General features: G+C 38.2%; 2 protein-coding genes across 2 annotated transcripts in view; one reads left to right on the forward strand and one right to left on the reverse strand.

The window, feature by feature from the left end:
* The window catches only part of LOC127662752 (tau-tubulin kinase 2-like), a 31,591-nt gene extending 19,866 nt beyond the window's left edge, over nt 1-11,725 (reverse strand). Inside the window, exon 1 of the mRNA XM_052154056.1 lies at nt 11,506-11,725. The gene's annotated coding sequence lies outside the window, so the exon portion shown is untranslated. The remainder of the gene's footprint in view (nt 1-11,505) is intronic.
* Nucleotides 2,873-3,910, forward strand: LOC127662694 (uncharacterized). Its single transcript, XM_052153985.1, has one exon. The coding sequence runs from the start codon at nt 2,873-2,875 to the stop codon at nt 3,908-3,910; it is 1,038 nt and encodes a 345-aa protein (XP_052009945.1).
* Nucleotides 11,726-21,885: the final 10,160 nt, after the last annotated feature.

The following is a 21,885-nucleotide window of genomic DNA, read 5'->3' on the forward strand; positions in this document are numbered from 1 at the left end:
CAATATAACCAGTCAAATGGCCGTGATCAGACTGGCAGCTTACAGACGCTTGCTGGACGCTCATCCAGTCAGTCGCGGCTGATCAGCGAGTATAACGCGTTGCCTGACACTCTCGCTGCAAGGAAATAAATTGTTTTCTTATTATGAATATAATGTCATGCATCTATTCTTTTGTATAATTGATGTTTTGGGGACTGTAATACCAATATAACCAGTCAAATGGCCGTGATCAGACTGGCAGTGTACAGACGCTTGCTGGACGCTCATCCAGTCAGTCGCGGCTGATCAGCGAGTATAACGCGTTGCCTGACACTCTCGCTGCAAGGAAATAAATTGTTTTCTTATTATGAATATAATGTCATGCATCTATTCTTTTGTATAATTGATGTTTTGGGGACTGTAATACCAATATAACCAGTCAAATGGCCGTGATCAGACTGGCAGCTTACAGACGCTTGCTGGACGCTCATCCAGTCAGTCGCGGCTGATCAGCGAGTATAACGCGTTGCCTGACACTCTCGCTGCAAGGAAATAAATTGTTTTCTTATTATGAATATAATGTCATGCATCTATTCTTTTGTATAATTGATGTTTTGGGGACTGTAATACCAATATAACCAGTCAAATGGCCGTGATCAGACTGGCAGCTTACAGACGCTTGCTGGACGCTCATCCAGTCAGTCGCGGCTGATCAGCGAGTATAACGCGTTGCCTGACACTCTCGCTGCAAGGAAATAAATTGTTTTCTTATTATGAATATAATGTCATGCATCTATTCTTTTGTATAATTGATGTTTTGGGGACTGTAATACCAATATAACCAGTCAAATGGCCGTGATCAGACTGGCAGTGTACAGACGCTTGCTGGACGCTCATCCAGTCAGTCGCGGCTGATCAGCGAGTATAACGCGTTGCCTGACACTCTCGCTGCAAGGAAATAAATTGTTTTCTTATTATGAATATAATGTCATGCATCTATTCTTTTGTATAATTGATGTTTTGGGGACTGTAATACCAATATAACCAGTCAAATGGCCGTGATCAGACTGGCAGCTTACAGACGCTTGCTGGACGCTGTATCCATCTATTCACAGAGTAGGCCTAACAGTGAGTGAATCTTTCTCTATTGTTCCCTAATGGTTAAACACTTTCACTAATTATCTAATTATATTCAATAACTATATTGTGAACTACATACATATATATATTTTAATAATGAATTTAACTAAATATTTAGATAAACTTGTTTGTAACGTCACGTGTGTGCCGGGATCTGACTGTTTGAATCGCCTACCCACCCAACCCCACTAAACGGCGGTATCTTGTGAAGAAAGAAAGAATTGTGAGGTAAACGGGATTAAAAGAATTTAGCCTATAATTGACGTATGCTACGTAAACAATTGTAATCTATATCAGAATTTGACAGGTAGGCTAAGTTTCGTCTTAATTGTAGCCTTGTATGTTGCCACTTCAATAATATATGTATCGCAGACTTCCAGAACTTTACCGGAAACCTTAATTATAAATGATAACAATTATGATGACTTAAGATTATGTATTCATATTAATGATGTCGCTTGTTTCAGATTTTTATAAGTATATGGAATGTATTTTTTGTATCCTTATTTACTTTTGTTCAGTAGGTCTCTGAATTTACACAATCCACAATCATGGCAGGCAAGTAAAGTACATTTACATTTACATATTTTTTCTAATGACTGCAACCCATTCTTTTGCCCTATGACCTAACCTTTGCGTTTCAGGGGTCGGGTTAGGTGCTTTAAAACATCTGCACAATGTAATGTTTACATATTAACCTTAAGACAAAACATTACATTATAATGTAACTAAATTGGTGGCGGTTAAAAATTTATTATTTGTTGTGACCTTAACATTCTCATTCTCGTTTCGTTTCTGAATGAACGCAAACACCAATCTAAAATAAAAGGTAAACATTAAGGTAAAGGGTGCATTTTGGGTTTGTCACACAGATGTATTGCAACATTATCATAAAGACATTTACTTTTCATGACACCCCTGGACATTATGTTTTAAAAGAGATGGTCTGTGCTATAATAAGCACTTTATTTACACTTTAAATTGATCAAATACAGTTTTTTTTTAATATCATGTAGCTGTATACAAAATTGTAAAATTCAAATCTATCTTTCTTTTTCAGAGAGGCAATTTGTGTTTGCCTCAGAGGATGAACTATATAGTCTCAGTGAAGACACTAACTGTCCTTATTGCAGGACTGCAGTCACACTGACACAGGCACATCTGTTACAGCGGCATTTTAGATATGCAATATTTTACAAAGAAGCAAAAACTGGTAATTTACTCTATTAATTTATCAGTGGATCTTCTTGTTAGACGTTTCTTACTGTGTGTTTTTATGTACATTATTATAGTGAAGTTGATTATACCCTGCTACTGCACTGATGGGGTGCTAGGTCGGAGTCACTGGCATTGCCCAAAGTGCAGAAGTACTTTAGCAAGAGCAGGGGATTTCAAGGCTCATCTAAAAAAACATGGTTTGTGATATTTTTTACTTTCACCTAGCACAGTTTACTTTATAATTTTGTATATGTAGCTGTATTTATTATACAATAATATTAATCAATCATAATTTCATAGAACTGGTACTAATAACAATTTTTTTCTCTGGATTCATAGGTTATGAAGTGACACAAAAATCATCAGGTTTGACAATTTCTCTGTAACATCAGTTCAGTTGCTTGTTTTAGCAATCCATTTTGGAATGCTACATCTTTTTTTTGTTCTTCATTTCATAGTGACCCAACAACCCACCCATGAGCAAAAAGATTGTGTTTCCGAGGACAGACTTTCAGAGGAGCAAGCTAATACACAAATGCAACAAGAAACCCATGGAGTTTTGCAGACAGAATCCCCAAAGAGTCGTTTCAAATGTCATAAATGCAGAGCTGACTTTTCCAACACATCCAATCTGAAGAGGCATGAGAAAATGCAACATGGCTTGGAGCAACCTATGCTTTGCATAGATAAAAAAAATGCACTATACGTCACACCAAAGGAACTACATGGGCCAAGAGTGCCAGTCCATGTCAAGAAATCTCTACTCCTAGGACAAATATACTGTGAGTCAGATATTTGCAGAGACATGGCAAAGATAGCAGCCCAGAGTGGACACCCTGGAACTGAATGCCACCACCTTCGAAGAACTATCTCCGCACAACGCTACATTCCTCCACAAACAATAAACTCTGCATCTTTGGAGCAAATGTTAGACAAAGGACTAATTTCAAAGTCAAGAGCCCAGGAATGTAAGGACTTGCATTTGAAGGCCAGTGAAGAGGAGGTTGATTGTGTCGTACCTATTTTTTGGGGGGAATATGGCCTGTCACAGACTTACATTTACTTTTCAGTATTTACTAACCTCAAAGACAACTGGTGTCAGCTTGGGCGAACAATTGTGACATTTGACACAATGTCTGGTAGATGGCACTGTCAATGTAGGGGCAGTAAACACAGAGTGAGTTGTGTCCACAGACACGTATGCATGTGGTGGATATTCCAGGAGCGTCCATCATTACTGAGAGAACATTCAAATGCAAGTCCTGAAGAAATAGAGGACCTTGAGGAGAAAGATCAAGAGAGGGATGATGAATCAAAACCATCAAATGAGACAGCATCAGCAGTGATTAAAATTACAGAGTACTTTTTGAGGTGCAAGAGAATTCCAGAAAATCTTCCACAAGACCTCATATTAACGGAAATGACGATACCTGAAAGCTTTGTGCCTAAAGAGACACAATGCCCTTACTGCCCCGGACCATGCTACCCTGACCTCAGTGAAGCAATCCTGAAGACAAAGCATGCAACCATTTATGCTTTGTTTTCTGTGCACAGAGGTATGTGTAACACTTAATGAGTTGTAGTGGAAACATATTGTTGTTGTATATAATTATATATATTTTATTTATGTATATTTTGTTCAGGTGTTGCAGTGTACATTAAGGAATGCCCTGTTTGTGGAACCCCAGTCAGATTCCAAGAATATGATTCTGGATTTCACAATTTCAATAACAAAGTGTTCCTCACAATCCCTCTGTGCTCACTTTTGACAACAGGTCTTTCGGTAAGTAAAAAAAAAAAGAAAATCAGTGAATTTTAGGCAACATGATTTAATATTTACCTGAACATTATCTTGCTCATTGGCCTACCTACAATGTAAATTTGTCTATACCTGCAACAGAACCACATTGCTGTCGGACGTTTTTTGCGTACATTGGGGGAACACAGCAAAGTGTACATTCCTCACAACACAATAAGGAAAGCTTTTTACCACTTCTCTGCTTTGAGGAGCTACACCTACAATTACTTTTGTTATCGCTGTGGCCATCATCCTCCTATTTTGATTGCTGACGCCAACTGGAAAGTGGCCTTTGACTTACCAGGTAGGAATTCAGTGTACCCATTCATGAAAAAAATGCTTTACACTCAAATGTTGGCAACAACAGTTTCCACTGTCTGCTCATAAAATACTTACTCTTTCTGTATAGTGCATCTCATGAGACGACCAGACCTGACAAACACCACTTCACAAGACACACAGGTGAATGTTTCATCTAGATGGGAAAACCTTGAGAAAGAGATAATTGCAACAGGACTTTGTGATGGTAAGCTAAGCTGTTTAATATACTGTACTTCTTAAACATTATTATGCCTACTTGCTTTAAATTTGATTTACAATTCCTTCCCTCCCTCCCATACGTCCTTCATTCCTTCTCTCCCTACTTCCTCACTCAGTCACTAACTCATCCACTCACTCCCTCCCTTCCTCCCTCCCTCAGGGTCATCTCAAAACCCATTTTCTAGCTCCCTGACATATTCTGCCTTTACACCATGGATTGGTCAATACTCAAGAATATCTGATGTCATACCCAAGACTGAGATTTTGAAAGGCCTCTCCCAGAAAGACAGATTGTGGACAAAGAGGACAGATGCGGAATTTGATGAGGACCGAATTTTGCAAGTATTAGAGCTCAAAGGGGTAATACAATTTGCTGTTTGCTGATTCTTATTCTATTAAAAAACTATAAAATATGTTATTTATAGGTTTAATGTATTACTTTCAGTAGAGATGACACTTTGGACTCAATTTGTCATTTGCCCAAATTATTATTATTTTTTATAACCATCTGCATGTTTTCCCCCATCACTATTAGCCTCGAAGAGAAGATCTTACAATGGCATGCAATGCTCTAGGCATTTCAGCAAGTGGATCACAGTCTGACCTCATTAATAGGCTTGAGGAACTTCTGTTGTATAAGGATATATATCCAAAAATGTTTGTGAAGCTTCACAAAGCAGGAGGTAAGATACAAATGTAGACAATTACAAGCATGGTACAGAATGGACAATACATTTTTTTTTATATATCTGGACATTAAGAACACAAGGGAAGGGAAGCAGGAAGAAAAAAGTATATAAATGCAGCAGTTTAATAAAAGAAAAGAAAACTATCATACTAACAAGTCCCACAGAAGACAAAAGCACTAATGTTACCTCCATCTATCATAACCATTTTGCCCTGATTGATTATGAATCATATACATTATTGACTGCCAGTTAATGAAAAAAACATATTTATATTGTACATTTGACTGCCAAACTATATAACTCATTGTGAAAACGCATTACATGAAATTAGCAATTGTTCTGCATTTTCCCTATTTTTTCCCCACAGGAGGGGTACTGCATCTTGGGTGCACCCATGGTGTGGTTTACTATCAGTCACCCCTGTGGTGGCAGGAATCTGCCCGAGACCATGGAGATGGTCTCCTGAGTTTTAAATGTCCACCCACGGTCTTCATCTCAGATATAGCTGGACGTGTTGCCAGACATGTGAATAATAGGACTCATCAAAAGTTTTTTCAGCCACATGATGGCAGGCTATGTGCTCCAACATCAGAAAACATTTCTGCTGCATTGGAAAAAAAACTTACAGTGCAGAAAGAATGGGTGAATACCCTTCGAAGCTCCATGGGGCCAAATATACACGAAGACCAAACAAGTGACAGATTCACCTGCCCTCACCCTCTGACTGGAACTCGTGAACGGTACTCCCTCTATGACCGTTTTCATGAGAAAAACCAAAAAAGGCCTGAAGAGAGACTGAGGAGCATAAAACTTTTTCCAGATCTTGCCTGTATTGTTAATTCGTCTTCAGCAGAGCAAATCAACAAAGAGCTGTCAACTAGCAGGTATTTCCTCTGCCAACTGAAGGACATTCATTACATGTTCGCCTTGCGGCTGTGTTTCCATCTGCACAACCAGAGGATCAATAATAACTTCTTGCAGGACATTCAAAAAATGTCCCAAAAAGATGTGCACCTAGGGCTACATGGACACCTATTAATAGGTGTGGATGAGGAAACAGACAAAGGTAATATAGTTCATGAAATAAAAGTTCATGTAGTACTATACATTTTATTAACATACACTTTTCATTGTATCTCAATACAATCATATCATTGCAGAGATGTACCAAAGAACATCTGCAAAGTCATTAACTGACCCGCAAGCTGAACCAGACAAAGTTGAGGAAGATATGGAGAGTTTCACTGTGTCATTGTTTCCTATAAGTGAACAAAATAAGGTACAGACTGGCTTTTTGTATGTTAAACTTCCAAGGAATATTTTTACAGTAACAAAAACTACACCTGTAGTATTTTCTGCTTCATTTACATGCAATGAATGGGTTCTGTTTTTGAACTACAGGACAAGCTGAAACAACTTTACATTTCCTGGAGGAGAGAGAAACAAATAATTCACAGATTTTCAGCATATGCAACACTGTATATTGCAGACTTAAGAAGTGTTTGCCCCTCTTCTCTTTTAGAGGAAGACCCAAACAAGAACATGCCTTGGTTAAATGATAATGTAAGTGTGCTTACAATGTTCTTATGTTTGCTTTACAATTCTTTATTAGGAACTCAGTACATGACACTGCACACAGTTCATGTAATATAACTACACTCACATTCACAATGTACTCATCTAATTTGTTTGTATATTAAAGTCTGTCATTTATTTAAAGGCCGTGAACTGTCGTCTTGCTCAAATTGCAGCAGAAACTCAGAATGTAAGTAACTGACTATTCAATGGTCTTTGCAGATATGCAATTGTCTCATGAGATTTGTCATATTGCTCTGTGAATGTTAAAAACATAGTATAATTAATTTCAGTTCACTTCATGCGCAGGTTGTTGCCTTATACACAGATGTGTACATTTTGTGGTTCAGAGAGTGGACAAAAAACAAAGCCATTTCAAGGTCACATGTGCAAGATCTTGAGGTATATACTTGAGTAATTATATAACAATTGAGGGTTTTCACATATATATATATATATATATATATATATATATATATATGTGTTTGTGTGTGTGTGTGTGTGTGTTTCCACTGTAGAATGCTCAAAAAATCCTGCTCCCAAGAATCGTTGGTGGTAATACACCCGAACGGGGAAACCACTTTATACTCTGGGTAAGGTTTACAAGAAACTCGGTTGTGCTGTAACATTTAATTGATATGCTGACTGTAACTTTTTTATTTATATGATTTATTCACAGGTTTTCGATGTCGCTGGAAAACAAGTGCGTATTTATGATTCAATGGAGATCTACAATTCTATTGAAAGAAATGACATGGAGATTCTGAGGTAATTCATTTCTCATCTGTAGTGTAGCATAAAAAGGTTAACATTATATTACTAATATATAGAAGATGTGAAAGATGCATGACATGAGAGCTCTGTTGTAATCTAAAATCTGTAAAGAGAGGCTTTCCAAAAACATGGGTCACTGGATGGCTGGACTGTTTGCAATCCAGAACAGTGGATGCAGCGAGATGGTGTGAACTGTGGGGTATTTGTTTGCACTGTAAGGTTTATTTCTCACTTCACTATTAAAATGTTTTTAAAATGTGCTATTTTGGCCTGTTAACCGCTTCATTGTTTTTTGGTTTTAAAGGCAGCTGAAATGGAAGCCAAAAACCTGAAAATGTCTTCTGAAGTGCTGCAAACTTGTCAGATAGTACACCTGCGTGTTTACCATGCCACAAGCATGTTGAAAGATGTGACGACTGAAGTAAGACAAACAGGAATTAAGAATTTCAATAGAATTGGACAAAAAAAAAAAACAATATTAAAACTCATATGTAATACTGGACAGGACTTTCCGACTGCAATTGGAGAAAGAGAGGAAGGTGAAATAGAGACCAACACCTGCATGGCTCAGGACATAAAAGCATGTGTTTATCAAAACACAGGAAATAAGTAAGTAGTATACCACACAAATTGCAAGTTTTAGTGTAAATGAATATTGCTGCTTTGACTTTACAATAATGTATATGTTTTTAGAACCCTGCATCCACACATCAAACGGATGAAGTGGGTTCAGTGTGATCTGTGCAACAAATGGTTACACACTGATTGTGCTGGCATAGACCCTACAACAATTCACAAAGACACGCCCTTCAGCTGTGGATGTGATCAACAACCATATTATTTTCAAAGGTAAGCAACAGAACCATAATATAAAACAAAAGCTCACTGAACTGCTTTTAATGCGTATGTCTATTTTACAGCACCCTCACAGCTTTGAAACAGGGACTTTTGGTTGATACAGTTGTGGAGGATGAAGAAATTGGGGTAATTGTTCTGGAAATTTTAAATAAAATAGCACATAAACATGTTTGTATGAAACATGTAATAATTACATTTAGGATCAACATATGTAGCACATTGATCATTTATATTGTGCTGTAAAAAAACTTTTTTTTTTGTAGAAACTTCATCATGACCTCACATCTGGTGCTGTTAGATCACACAGAATGTTTTTACATAAACATCCCAGTTATGCACCCAAACTGAAAAACCAATGTAACCTACGGATCTCTGTTTTTGATCAAGAACAGGTAAAATAATATTTATTTGGAATAAAAATAATGTTTTACATTAACTTGGTTCTTGCAACATGAGGTGACATCTTACCACAATTACTGATTTTTATAGATTCATACTGTTACAGATAATCAATATCTTGACATTCATTATAATCTGAAACTATTGGAATGTAATGAAATTATTCTTAGATATATTATTCTTAGAACACTGATAAGTGAAATATCCACATTGTTGTTTGTCATAGACTGAGGGAATCATTGACAAGGTGTACAGTGTTTTGGCATTGGAAAAAACAGATTTATGTAGCCCTTCGTATGCTATGGAAGTCATGACACCTGAGGTAAATCACGTTTTGTGAAGAACACAATAATAATTCAAGAGCTAATGATTGATATTTGATATATAATGTGTGAATTATGCAGTTACCAATTGTACATTTAAAGCACAGATTCTAATGTGTGATAAGATTTTAATGACTGTGTTTTTTCCTTGATTATAGATAACCATTCTGATTCTAAGAAAGACAGAGGGGTTCCACAGATTCCAAGCGGAAATGGCCTTTGCAGCTGCACACTGTGTGTGTGTGGAATAATAGTTTTAGTGCGACAAGCAGTGGCCTATATTGATTCTTGTTTTTTATTTGTAAATAGATTTTGTTTCTTGGGTTTTATTTGTAAATAGTCTTTGTAAATTTGAAAATAGTGATACTGTGCTAAGTGATTTTACCGTTAAAGTTGGCATTCTTTTATTGAATTATTAAAAAGCTTTCTTTTATCGAATTATTTTAAAGCATCGCTGTATTTTGTCCTGGTGTCAGAAAATGGTCAAAGCAACGACAAATAGTCATGTTAATGGGATTAATTCACGTTTTTATAGGCTACTCTGCATCTACATTATTACACAACTTTTTCACAAGGATTAAACACAACGTCACAACTAATGGCAGTATCCGCAAATTAGGTTTATATCCTTAGAATGAGAGGCAGGCAACAGTAACAGTAAGCAACCAGTCATGATCAGGGCCATTTGATTGCTTTAATTGGGATAAAATTCTCTAAAACATCAATCATACAAATAAATAAATGCATATTATGTTCATAATAAGAAAACAATTTATTTCCTTGCAGCGAGAGCAGGGGTGAAAATTTCATCAAAATGTTGGGGGGGGACAATAAACATGACAATTCTCAAGAGCAATTTTTGAAGGGGACACCAAGGGGTTTTATGTTGTTACCCATTTGCATTTGTATTATTTTATTTCTTAAACAATTATTTTAAGAATATATCATTATATTATTTACAATACACATATTTTAATGATATTTTAGGGGGGGACAACCCTCAGATAGGGGGGTCCTGACCCCCCCGACCCCCCCGCGATTTCCGCCTATGAGCGAGAGTGTCAGGCAACGCGTTATACTCGCTGATCAGCCGCGACTGACTGGATGAGCGTCCAGCAAGCGTCTGTACACTGCCAGTCTGATCACGGCCATTTGACTGGTTATATTGGTATTACAGTCGCCAAAACATCAATTATACAAAAGAACATAATCATATCAACAGATGCATAATAAATGAGCTAGAAAGGGAGGAACACAAAACACAAACACTGTCAAAAATCAATGGTTTCTGAAACTTGCCAAAGGCAGACTGCCAGACAACTAGCCAGCCACTGGCAGGTCACGTGACCTGCCAGGCTCAGACTGGCAGCTGCCAGCCATCCACTGACAGGTCACGTGACCTGCCAGTGGCGGCTCCTGCCAGCCAGCTGAAGATTGAACCCCTACTGATAGTGATTGGATATTTACTCGCGGGTAGGCGTTTCCTCATCTCAACACGTAGACTCACGGGCACACAAACAGAGCAGAGAGAAGTGAAAGGCACCGAAATTATTTAAATGCAAAAAAGAAGAAAAAAATAGAAGTGTATACTAAATTAATAAGCATATTGTTTTTCATATTACTTCTTCATGAGAAGAATGTGACACTACAGAGTTAAAGCTTTCCTGCGTTTAAAGAGCTTAGTGATTGATAGCCATCAGTAATGCTTTTAACACGTTAAGGTAGGCCTAACTAGTAAAGGCCGATCATGAGTTAAATTTACAAAGCCAATCTATTCAAATGTATTTAAGAACTGTATGTTTTTGACTGAGAGACATGTTTTAATTATCAGGTCATTGCACCTGGAAACTGAGCACTGCAAATGCTGCTTTCAGAGCAGACTGCTTTTCTTCTTAATAAATAGCACAGCCCTTTATTCCTCAGAGTAAATTTGAACATTTTGTCTGTTAAAGGACGAACTGGTTTAATGGCAGCGGCCTGCTGTGCTGAAATTTGATCTATTCATGTCGGCTCGAAGATTTCGCGTTGTTACAGTCAACACACACAAAACACAACAATGAGCTCCACACACAATCATACACTTTACATATTACTTTCACAGGAAACGAGCTTGGAAAACAGAACTATCCTTCACATTTAACTGCATTACTATTAGAGCAGCTGTTAGTGACGGCATGTCATAGAGCCGTGCGTGTGTATCCATGTTTCTCACCTCAATCCAGATCCTCTCAGCGCCGGGTGTGGTTGTTAAATCTCACAAAATACGATTTAAAATCATGTTAAAGACGTCAAATGGTATAAATACGCGGACTGTCCATCTATGAGGACGATGAGAGGTTTCCTTTGCTCTGACATACGCACAAACAGCAGCGTGTTTTTGTAAATGTCCCTTTATTCTTGCGGCTCCTTCAGCATCTCTGCAGATTCGTGACGTGCCTCTAATCCGTCTGCTTGCTGCATGCGCGCTCGTTCGCGACGCTATCGCTCTTGGCAACAGCACGCGGGTGAACGAGCATTCCATTCCGGAACTTCTGTCCGAGCGCGTTCACGAGAGCTGGTCAGATCTGAGAGAAAGGTGCCCTCTGCTGTTCGACCCTTGGGGAGCGGGATTTTATCAATTCAAATGGTATAGTTTGTCTGGTTTGTTGTAGCTAGGAATCTGACTAGACACAAATATTTAAATCTGAATGTGTGTCCATCTGAAGCCATTAAGAACAAAAACAACAACAACAAAAAAATTGTTGGAAGGTACAGCATGAGTAAAACAAATCTTATAATACTTCAAATGTCCCTTATATTTTCCTTCTAGGACAGATATTACCTCAATATTAACATAAAATTTGAACATTTTCGGCTTAAAAAAAATCAAGAACTGGTAGAATGTGTAGAATGTCCACTGTCTTGTTCAAGGTAAGTCAGTCCACTCGGCGGCCATCTGTGGAACGCTCCCGGGTAGCGATTTTCTGTGTAAACAAGCAGCATAAATGTAGTCTCTATCACATTGAATGGGAAATGACAGAAATCTCCAAAACGGTTGATCAAATTTACAATCAAAGAAAATATTTGAAATCAGCAGTTTAGAATATTACAAGGTTAGTACAAGTTAAGCTTAATCGAAAGCATTTGTGGCATAATATTGATTACAACACAAATGTATTTTGAATGAATAAAAAAGTAAAATTCTGAGTTCCAGTGAGGCACTTAAATGCTAGCGCCATCTTTGATTTTTAATGGGAATGACAATGAGGCTGTGAGGGCTAGACTAAAGCTGTATACATCTCCTAGATCACATGTGATTTTCCACAGCTTGTGTTGTCTTGAGTTCTTTGTATACTGAATGATCTTGGACAGATATTTATCAATGTGTTGTCTGCGGAACGATCCATAAACACTTTAAACTGCAGTACAGTCCAGTGAAGAGACTGTAATGCAGCGTTTACACTACACGATTTTAGGCCGATTTTCACTCGCCGACAGTTTTGTGGAGATTGCCGACAAAAGCCTCAAATCATAGGCAAATCGGAGCTCGCTCCCATGAGCGATGAAAGCAATGTATGAATTATCAAAGACGTGATCTGAGAAAAGCGCTGACACATCGCTGATATCATCGAGAGATCTTGCATGTTAACTATCTGGACATGCGATTCCAAATCGAGAGAGAGATAAAGACAAAACACATGCTCTACATACACACAAACAATATGGCTGAGAAGGCAATCTCAATGATGAGAAACATTTTTCTCTTTTCTATTTCCTGGAAAAGTGCTGACACTAAACAACACTGATAACAGCTACAACAAACATTTATCATAAATTCAAAATAACATATTCCAGCACCAGATTGGCAATCAAAACAGAAAATCCAAATCAAGAACTGGAGATGTTTAACACACGAATGAGAATTATAGTTAACTGAAGAATGTAGTTACACACACTTCATATACATAACGGACGAAAGAGGGATGTCTTCTAGACACCACATGAAAATGTGTCGTGTTATTTTGGGAATCATTCATGAAGCTTGGCTGATCACTATTGGACAAGCCACTCAGACCTTGGTTACATTTATGACATAGTTTTCTATTATTTTTACATTTCAGTTGGTATTTTTATTATATTTTATTTATATAAAAATGTTGAAATATGTTTATTAACAATACACTTGAAAATGTAAACATGCAAAATACCTCAAAACATGTGAATACACACAAAAAGTAATTATGAGATGTTATGCATTGACATGGCAACAGTATTTAAAATATCAAGAATCCCTTCCGAATTTTTCAAATCTTTTTTGCTCGGGCTCTAATAACACGTATGTATACTGATATTAAATGAGCATAAAGCGTAGCTATGGGTGTTTAAATTGTATTAGGGGTAATTTCACGATTGTCCTGCAGGTGTATGCATGAGACAGTGTCCTTACAACTCCAGGGCACTCCTTAATCTACGAGCATTTTGAAGTACTAAATTACGATGCTTTTGGGAAACAGGCCGCAAAACTAAGATGAATTGTAAGATGGATTCTACGATCTAATTAGGCTTATGATGCTTTTAGGAAACGAGTCTGTTTACATGGCAGTCACAAATTGCATGCTGCTTAATGACAGTAAGGCTACAAGTACACAGTAGGGCTGGGCAATATGAAATTAATACACTGGCAGCCAAAAGTTTGGAATAATGGACAGATTTTGCGGAAGTAAATTGGTACTTTAATTCACTAAAGTGGCATTCAACGGATCACAAAGTATAGTCAGGACATTACTGATGTAAAAAAACAGCACCATCACTATTTGAAAAAAGTCATTTTTGATAAAATCTAGACAGGCCCCATTTCCAGCAGCCATCACTCCAACACCTTATCCTTGAGTGTTCATGATAAATTGCTCATTTGGTATTAGAAAATCACTTGCCATTAGATCAATAACAGTTGAAAGCTATTTAGTTCATTAAATGAAGCTTAACATTGTGTTTGTGTTTGTTTTTGAGTTGCGACAGTATGCAATAGCCTGGCATGTCTTAAGGTCAATATTAGGTACAAAATGGCAAAAAAAAGTATTGTTTTGAGAAATGAAGGCTATACAATGCTTGAAAGATTTTATACAAGGTATTCTAACGAACTCAGACCGGAGGTTGGGTTAGAATCCATTTTGCAGAAGAGTTTAATGAACACATCCAAATCAGCAATCACAAACATGAGGTAATTCAGGCAGAGGTTGGCAAAAGGTAATCAATCCAATAAGGCAAACAATACAAAAGGGGTAATCCAAGAACATAATTCCAATAAACATGCAGAAGATCATAACATGAAGCAGAACAAGATAACAACAGGTAAACGCTTGGTAAGGCAGGTAAACTGGCAATACTTTGCAATGTGAAGTGAGTGTGCATGGCTTATATACAAACAAACAGGAAGTGACATGGCAGGAACTGATGCGGCAGGAAACAGGAAGTGAGAGAGTTCAGTATTCAGGTGAGGGCTCCCTCTGGTGGATGGGAGACCTCTCAGATGTTACAGAACTAACAATAAACAGTGATTTTACAGCATTTATTAATTATATTAGAATCTTGGAAAAAGTTAATTCATCAAAATATGATTGTTCATTGTTTCATATTGCATTAACTAATTTGAACTTGTCAAGCATTTAATGTGACATTTTGAAACTGGACAAGATAGATAGACAGACAGACAATTATGCATCGTAATCATATTCCAGTAGTGCAGGGATGACAGCATCAGGGGCAGACACTGCATCTGCCAGTTGACTTCTGAGGTTTTCCCCCAGCAAGCTGCTGCATTGCACCACCATCCTGCTGGATGGCACCATTATCATTAACATCCAGTGCATTCGGTTCTGCAATGACTTCAGGCTCCACGATGTCCCCATTTGTAAAGCACAGATTGTGCAGCAAAGCACAAGAGATCACTACCGCTGCAAAGGCTGCTTTCACCTAAGAGCCAAAAACTTTATTTCATCAAAACAGCTACTTCTAATAGTACAATTTATATAAAAATTGTCATCATGTAGTGGATGAAGAAATTGACCTTCTGATTTGACCTCTAATGCCTTAAGATTAAATGCCATCTTATCTTCATCGTTCCACAATTCACAGCTCTTTCTACAATACACCTGGTTTTGCTCAATTTTCTGTTGTACCTGACCTGGTCTGCATTTTGAACAGGTTCTCTGAAGGAGGTCATCAGGCAGATGGGAGCAGACAAGCAGGGATAACCTCCATCTCCAATGATATACCAACCTGGAGGTGGGTAGAGCTGCTCCACATAAATAGTGCTCCACTTTAGGACTCTTGCATCATGCACAGCACCAGGGAACCCAGTGAAGACATTTAGAAAGAGGCCTTTGCGATCACAGAGGACTTTTAGATGGAGTGAGTGGAAGAGCTTCCTGTTGAAATAATCCTCCCTGTTCTCAGCAGGAGGCTTAATTTGGATGTGGGTACCATAATTTAATAAAAATGATGTCATGTTGATTTTAATGCAATTGTTTAAACAAGAAAATTATGCATCCACAATTAAGTAATTTAGATTTGTGTTTAAGGTTGTGTAATTAATGTAAAAATGTAAAAGTAATAAATGTAAGAAGTTGTGAAAACACAATTTTACATAAAGTATCAAATGTTTCTTGCAAGAGTGTCTTTTTTGACATATTTAATCATCTAGTTTTTAAAATTGTAATTTGTTTTTCAACAGGTAGAAAATAAAATGAATGGTTTACTTACATTGCGCTTGTACTCAAAAACCAAGGCCAAAATAACGGAGACGTTGTGCAGATTGTCGTCATTTCTTTTGCAATTTATTATTTGTGATGTCTGTCGAAAGGTAGGACATTTTCACTGAGATTTGCTCACAAAAAAGGAACAGTTAACCAGTGGCGGGTCGTGCATTTAAATTCTAGGCCTTCAGTGTGAATCATGCCATTAAGAAAACACAGTTTCACAATGAATAAGTCGCAGCTAACTAATAAAACCAATTGACATTTTAAAAACACATCCACTCACGAAAGCCAGAACTTGAAACAACACTTAATGCTCAAGCAAGCCTAATTTGAACTGCAGCATGACTGTTTTGGGAAATGTCTCCAGAACAGACATTCAAAAATCATAATTTTTCATATGAATCTAACAAGGAGGTCTATAATACCTGGAAAAATCAATCTAATAATATTTGCAATATAATGTTGCTTGCAATACATTTCATTTCGTCAGGGTACACGGTTATGCTGCGTTTCGTTCAAGTTGAATGTGGGATATTCCTACTTGATATCTCCGATTAGCTTAGCAGGGGTTTGACTCTCATTAGTGACGTCTCCTAGCAACCCAACTGATAAACAATACTGCAGCGCTAGCATTTGGGCTTCAGGTGTACGATTATCAAAAGAGATTCTAAAGTTTTATACACCTGTTTCTGCAGGTGTTTGTTAAACAAGCTTTAATATCATGTAATGTGAAAAATAACTCATTTATCGAATGCTTATTACTTACTTTGTAGACCTCCCTGAGTGTGGACATGTTTGTGTGATATCATGCACCTGCATCTCGGTGAAAGAGTTGAGAATTTCTGCACGAGCCTACAAGTTGTAATTCTGTCATCAAGATGCATTCCATCTCTGCACTTTTCCTAGTAGGAAGTTGTAAAATCCGACTTTTCCGAGTTGAATGGAATGCAGCACTATTTTCAAAACTTGATCTGACACTGAATGCTCAAGCAGCTTAATTTACACTTATAAAACTCCTGATGTTGCTATAACAATGCAAAAAGCACTTACCAATTTGCCTGAAGTGAAAATCAGTCCTCTTTTCCTGTATAATAAATTCAGCAATCACACGGTCATGCAGAACATCTTGTGTTTTTAAATCCATAAAGATCTGTTTCTCAATGGTGATGACAGCCGACTCGTCAGACAGCTTGATCTTTCGCTCTTGAATTATGTACATCACTTAAAGCGTGATTGCGTCACTCAAGGCCAGCTAGAAGACCTCAGCTGGGACATATCCTAAAGATCACACCCACCACGAACAAATAAATAAATCTGATTGGCTGATGAATCTGACAATCTGACTTTAGTTACTCATTCATTTGTACTGTTGAGGGATTCTGTGGAAATTCTGAAGGCCTGATGGGGTGGAGCTCAGACTCACCTGCTGCTTCGGGCATGCGATTTATGAAACAGTTGTCACACTTTGCTTGTAAGCATAAAGGAATAAACTTTTAGTTTTTCTCTGTTTGTGGATGAATTAAGAGTGGAAAGCGATTACAAATATATATAGGCAAAAAGGTGATTGAGAATGAAAGGATGAAAAATATGTATATATTTGGCATGTTAGGCCAGCAGAGAAGGCTTTGCTGGCCCTGAGAAATCGCCACTGCAGTTAACACATTTATTTGTAAGGTAAACAAGCTGGTCAGCTGTGCTGAATTAAAATGCAACACTGGTCGTGTGACAACATTGTAGCATACTACTCTTTCAAACTGTTGCGAAGTGTATACTGTTTCACATACTATTCTTAAAAAATAGTAGGCAGTATGCATTGTATACTGGTCAGTAAGCAGTATGTTAGTATTCCATTGCGAACACAGCTATAGTGTATTATCTATTCAATGGCTAACAAAGTTCCTCAGTGTCGTTACTAAGGTGTAAATTATTATCCTATAGTATCGTGCATGTACGGTGTTGTACTTTTTCAGTGTAGGTCGGTTATTTAAACGACTGGTATACAACCGTATTCAATAAGACAAAAACACCATGCGATGTGTTTTCTGAGCCCCGTGCACTCCCTGGAGGAAGACAACACTGTGTCCTACACACACACCTACTGTCTTGTCAAATATCTCATGTTAAGTAAAAGAGGAAAATGCCTCTACTGAATCAATTGAGAGGTAAACAATAAACACCACAGAACTGTCCTCTACATGCATTTCTGCAACATTGTTATATCGTATGACTTGTTGCACGTGACGTGATCAAATGCAATATGATGAATTTGTAAGCGATATCGAAGCTCCACTCTCACTGCAATGACAAACAGCTGTAAGAGACATTGACTGGCGATGATCCTTACCATTCTCATCTCCTGATCTTGCTCTCTATTCACAGGCCAGCGCTCGACCACGCCCCCTACTATGTTAATATGTTAAACATAGATATAGTTATTGATTGTTGAATATTGAACTCCTGCAGGCGACAGAAATATAAAACACTGTCTCAGTACTTTGTCCTCCTGGAGACTTTAGTACTAACAGATAGAGGGGCCAGTCTGGAGCTCTGTGAACAAGACTCTCATGTGCGTTACCACTCTATTTTACTTCTCCCCTGAACTTCTGTTGTAGTTGACTTAAAATGGTGGTTCACCCAAAAATGAAAATTCTCTCATCGTTTACTCACCCTCATGCCATCCCTAGATATGTTTGACTTTCTTTCTTCTGCAGAACACAAAGATTTTTAGAAGAATATTTCAGCTCTGCAGGTCCTCACAATGCAAGTGAACGGTGACCAAAACTTTGAAGTTCCAAATAGCACATAAAGGCAGCATAAAAGTAATGCATATGACTCCAGTGGTTAATTCCATGTCTTCAGAAGTGATCTAATTAGTTTTAGATAAGAACAGACCAAAATACAACTCTTCCTAGTGCCATCTGGAACTCAGCACATGCATCAAGCACTAGGAAGTGTAATCTAGCCTGTAAATATGATCGTGCCTAGAGAGTACAATTGCAAGGTGTATTGTGAAATAGAACTGACATTTTTGGTCTGTTCTCACCCAAAACCAATTACATTGCTTCAAAAGAAATTAATTAGGGGGGCCCGGGTAGCTCAGCAAGTCTTGACGCTGACTACCACTCCTGGAGTCACGAGTTGGAATCCAGGGCATGCTGAGTGACTCCAGCCAGGTCTCCTAAGCAATCAAATTGGCCCGGCTGCTAGGTAGAGTAGAGTCACGTGGGGTAACCTCCTTGTTGTTTGCTATTAGCGGTTCTTGCTCTCAGCGGGTGCGTGGTAAGTTGTGTTGATCACAGAGAATAGCATGAGCCTCCACGTGCTGTGAGTCTCCACGGTGTCATGCACATTGAGCCACGTGATAAGATGTGCGGATTGACCTTCTCAGAAGTGGAGGCAACTGAGACTTGTCCTCCACCACCCAGACTGAAGTGAGTAACCGTGCCACCACGAGGAACTTCTAAGTAGTGGGAATTAGGCATTCCAAATTGGGAGAAAATGACAAAAAAATGTATTAATTAATCCATTCGAGTCATATGGATACATTTTATACTGCCTTTATGTGATTTTTTTGGAGCTTCAAAGTTTTGGTCATCATACTCTTGCATTGTGAGTGATGTTTACAGCCTGTTTCAGACTTTTTCACTATAAACTGTGACATCAGCAGTCTTCTCAGCAATCATGATTTCAAGCTCGATTGCACTTTGCAACTCGATTACAAGTGTAATCAAGCTTGAAATCATGATTGTGCCTAGAGACTGCAATGACAAGATGTACAGTAAAAAAGGAGTTATTTTTTGGTCTGTTCTCACCCAAAACCTTTTGGATCGCTTCAGAAGACATGGATTAAACCACTGGAGTCACATGGATTGTTTTTATGCTGCCTTTATGTACCTTTTGGAGCTACAATGGTTTGATCACCATTCACTTGCATTGTCTGGACCTACAGAGCTGAGATATTCTTCCAAAAATCTTTGTTTGTGTTCAGCAGATGAAAGAAAGTCATGCACATTTGGGATGGCATGATGATGAGTAAATGATAAGAGAATTTCCATATTTGGGTGAACTGTTCCTTTAAGTTGTTGGTGGGCATATTTAGATCTACAAATTAATGCCATGGTTCTGTGCTCCTCTAGAAAACTGTTTTCTGTAAATCCTTTTGTGCCGCAGGGGTCTACTGAATCTTTGTTCATGTGGAAAAGTGTGTTACAAGCTTCCACCATTCAGGCATTTGATGCAGAGATACTCTAAGAAAAGTTTATTCTCATTCTCACAGCATATGGCTACATTTTAGGGCTTATTAACCCATTCAGGTGGCATGGAAAGGCCGTTTGTGCTTTCATGCTCTTCTTTGCTGGGTCTCAAAGATTGGGTAAGAGCTCAATCCCAGACAAAACAGAAGATCATTCGACATACACTCCTGGGCAAAAAAAGGGGGCCAAACCTAAAATGTCATTACATTAAGCTTTTAATTGTCTCCACAACAAATCATTGGTCAGGAAATTAGAAAGAATTTAGCAATTGCACACCTGGTGCGCTTCTGTGCCACCATTTGCTCATTAACTTTTGCTGTAGTGAACTGTTTGTAAAAAAGATGGAAACAGGGAAATTCACTTCTATAGTCTTATTGTATGCAAAGGTAAAATCATGACCTGCCACACCTGATGCAGCCCATCAAAAGCCTGATAAAAAGCTCATAAATGGAACCAGGAGTGATCGAGCATTGAGAGATCTACAATATGTGGTGTTGTGATTGAGAAAATCTGCTCCCAAAAAATCTAAATATCATGCAGGGGTTGCAGTCAGTCAGAAACCACTTAGCTGGTCTACTGTAGCTATTCTGAGGTTTACAATAACCTACTGGCAGAGAAGGTCCCTATTTATCTATCAGCTATCAAGAGAATAGGTCAATGCTTTGATACAACAGGTGATGTTGCCAGAAAGAAAGGATCTGGAAGGCCTTCGTCATGCAAGGATGACTACCTGCTGAAATTTAAAGTTCTCAAAGACAGAAAAAAGAGCAGAATTCAAGACCTCCAAAAACAAGACTCTTTCGAGAAGAACAGTAATCAGAAGGTTACCTAATGCAGATTCTGTGTCATATAATGTACGGTGAAATAGGTTTGAACAAGCAACGGCAGATTCTGATCCGCCACATGTTTACCTAAGGCCGAATCACAGCAGTGCTGATGTAGGGCCATATCGCACTCTTGCTCGTGTGATATTACTTAAATATACTTTTGGTCGCCAGTGTGTGTGTGTGTGTGTATATATATATATATGAACTCAGCAAAAAAGAAACGTCCTCTCACTTTCAACTGCTTTTATTTTCAGCAAACTTAACATGTAAATATTTGTAAGAGCATAAATAGATTCAACTACTAAGACATAAACTGAACAAGTTTCAGAGACATGTGACTAACAGAAATGGAATAATGTGTCCCTGAACAAAGGCAAGCAAGTTTCCGGACATTTCTGGGGGTAATGGCCCTAGTCCTCTCCCTCCAATCCAACAGGTCCTAGATGTGCTCAGTGAGATTGAGATCCGAACTCTTTGCTGGCCATGGCAGAACACTGACATTCCTGTTTTGCAGGAAATCATGCACAGAACGAGCAGTATGGCTAGTTGCATAGTCATGCTGGAGGGTCATGTCAGGATGAGCCAGCAGGAAGTGTACTGCATGAGGGAGGAGGATGTCTTCCCTGTAACGCACAGCGCTGAGATTGCCTGCAATGACAACAAGCTCAGTCTGATGATGCTGTGACACACCGCCCCAGACCATGACGGACCCTCCACCTACGAATCGATCCCTTGCCAGAGTACAGGCCTCGGTGTAACACTCATTCCTTTGACA

Source organism: Xyrauchen texanus, chromosome 22, assembly GCF_025860055.1.
Source record: "Xyrauchen texanus isolate HMW12.3.18 chromosome 22, RBS_HiC_50CHRs, whole genome shotgun sequence".
In the NCBI taxonomy this organism is placed as follows: Eukaryota; Metazoa; Chordata; class Actinopteri; order Cypriniformes; family Catostomidae; genus Xyrauchen; species Xyrauchen texanus.

Bases quoted from the DNA above. Each gene is read 5' to 3' on its own strand.
- LOC127662694 (XM_052153985.1), top strand. From the start codon at position 2,873: ATGCAACAAGAAACCCATGGAGTTTTGCAGACAGAATCCCCAAAGAGT.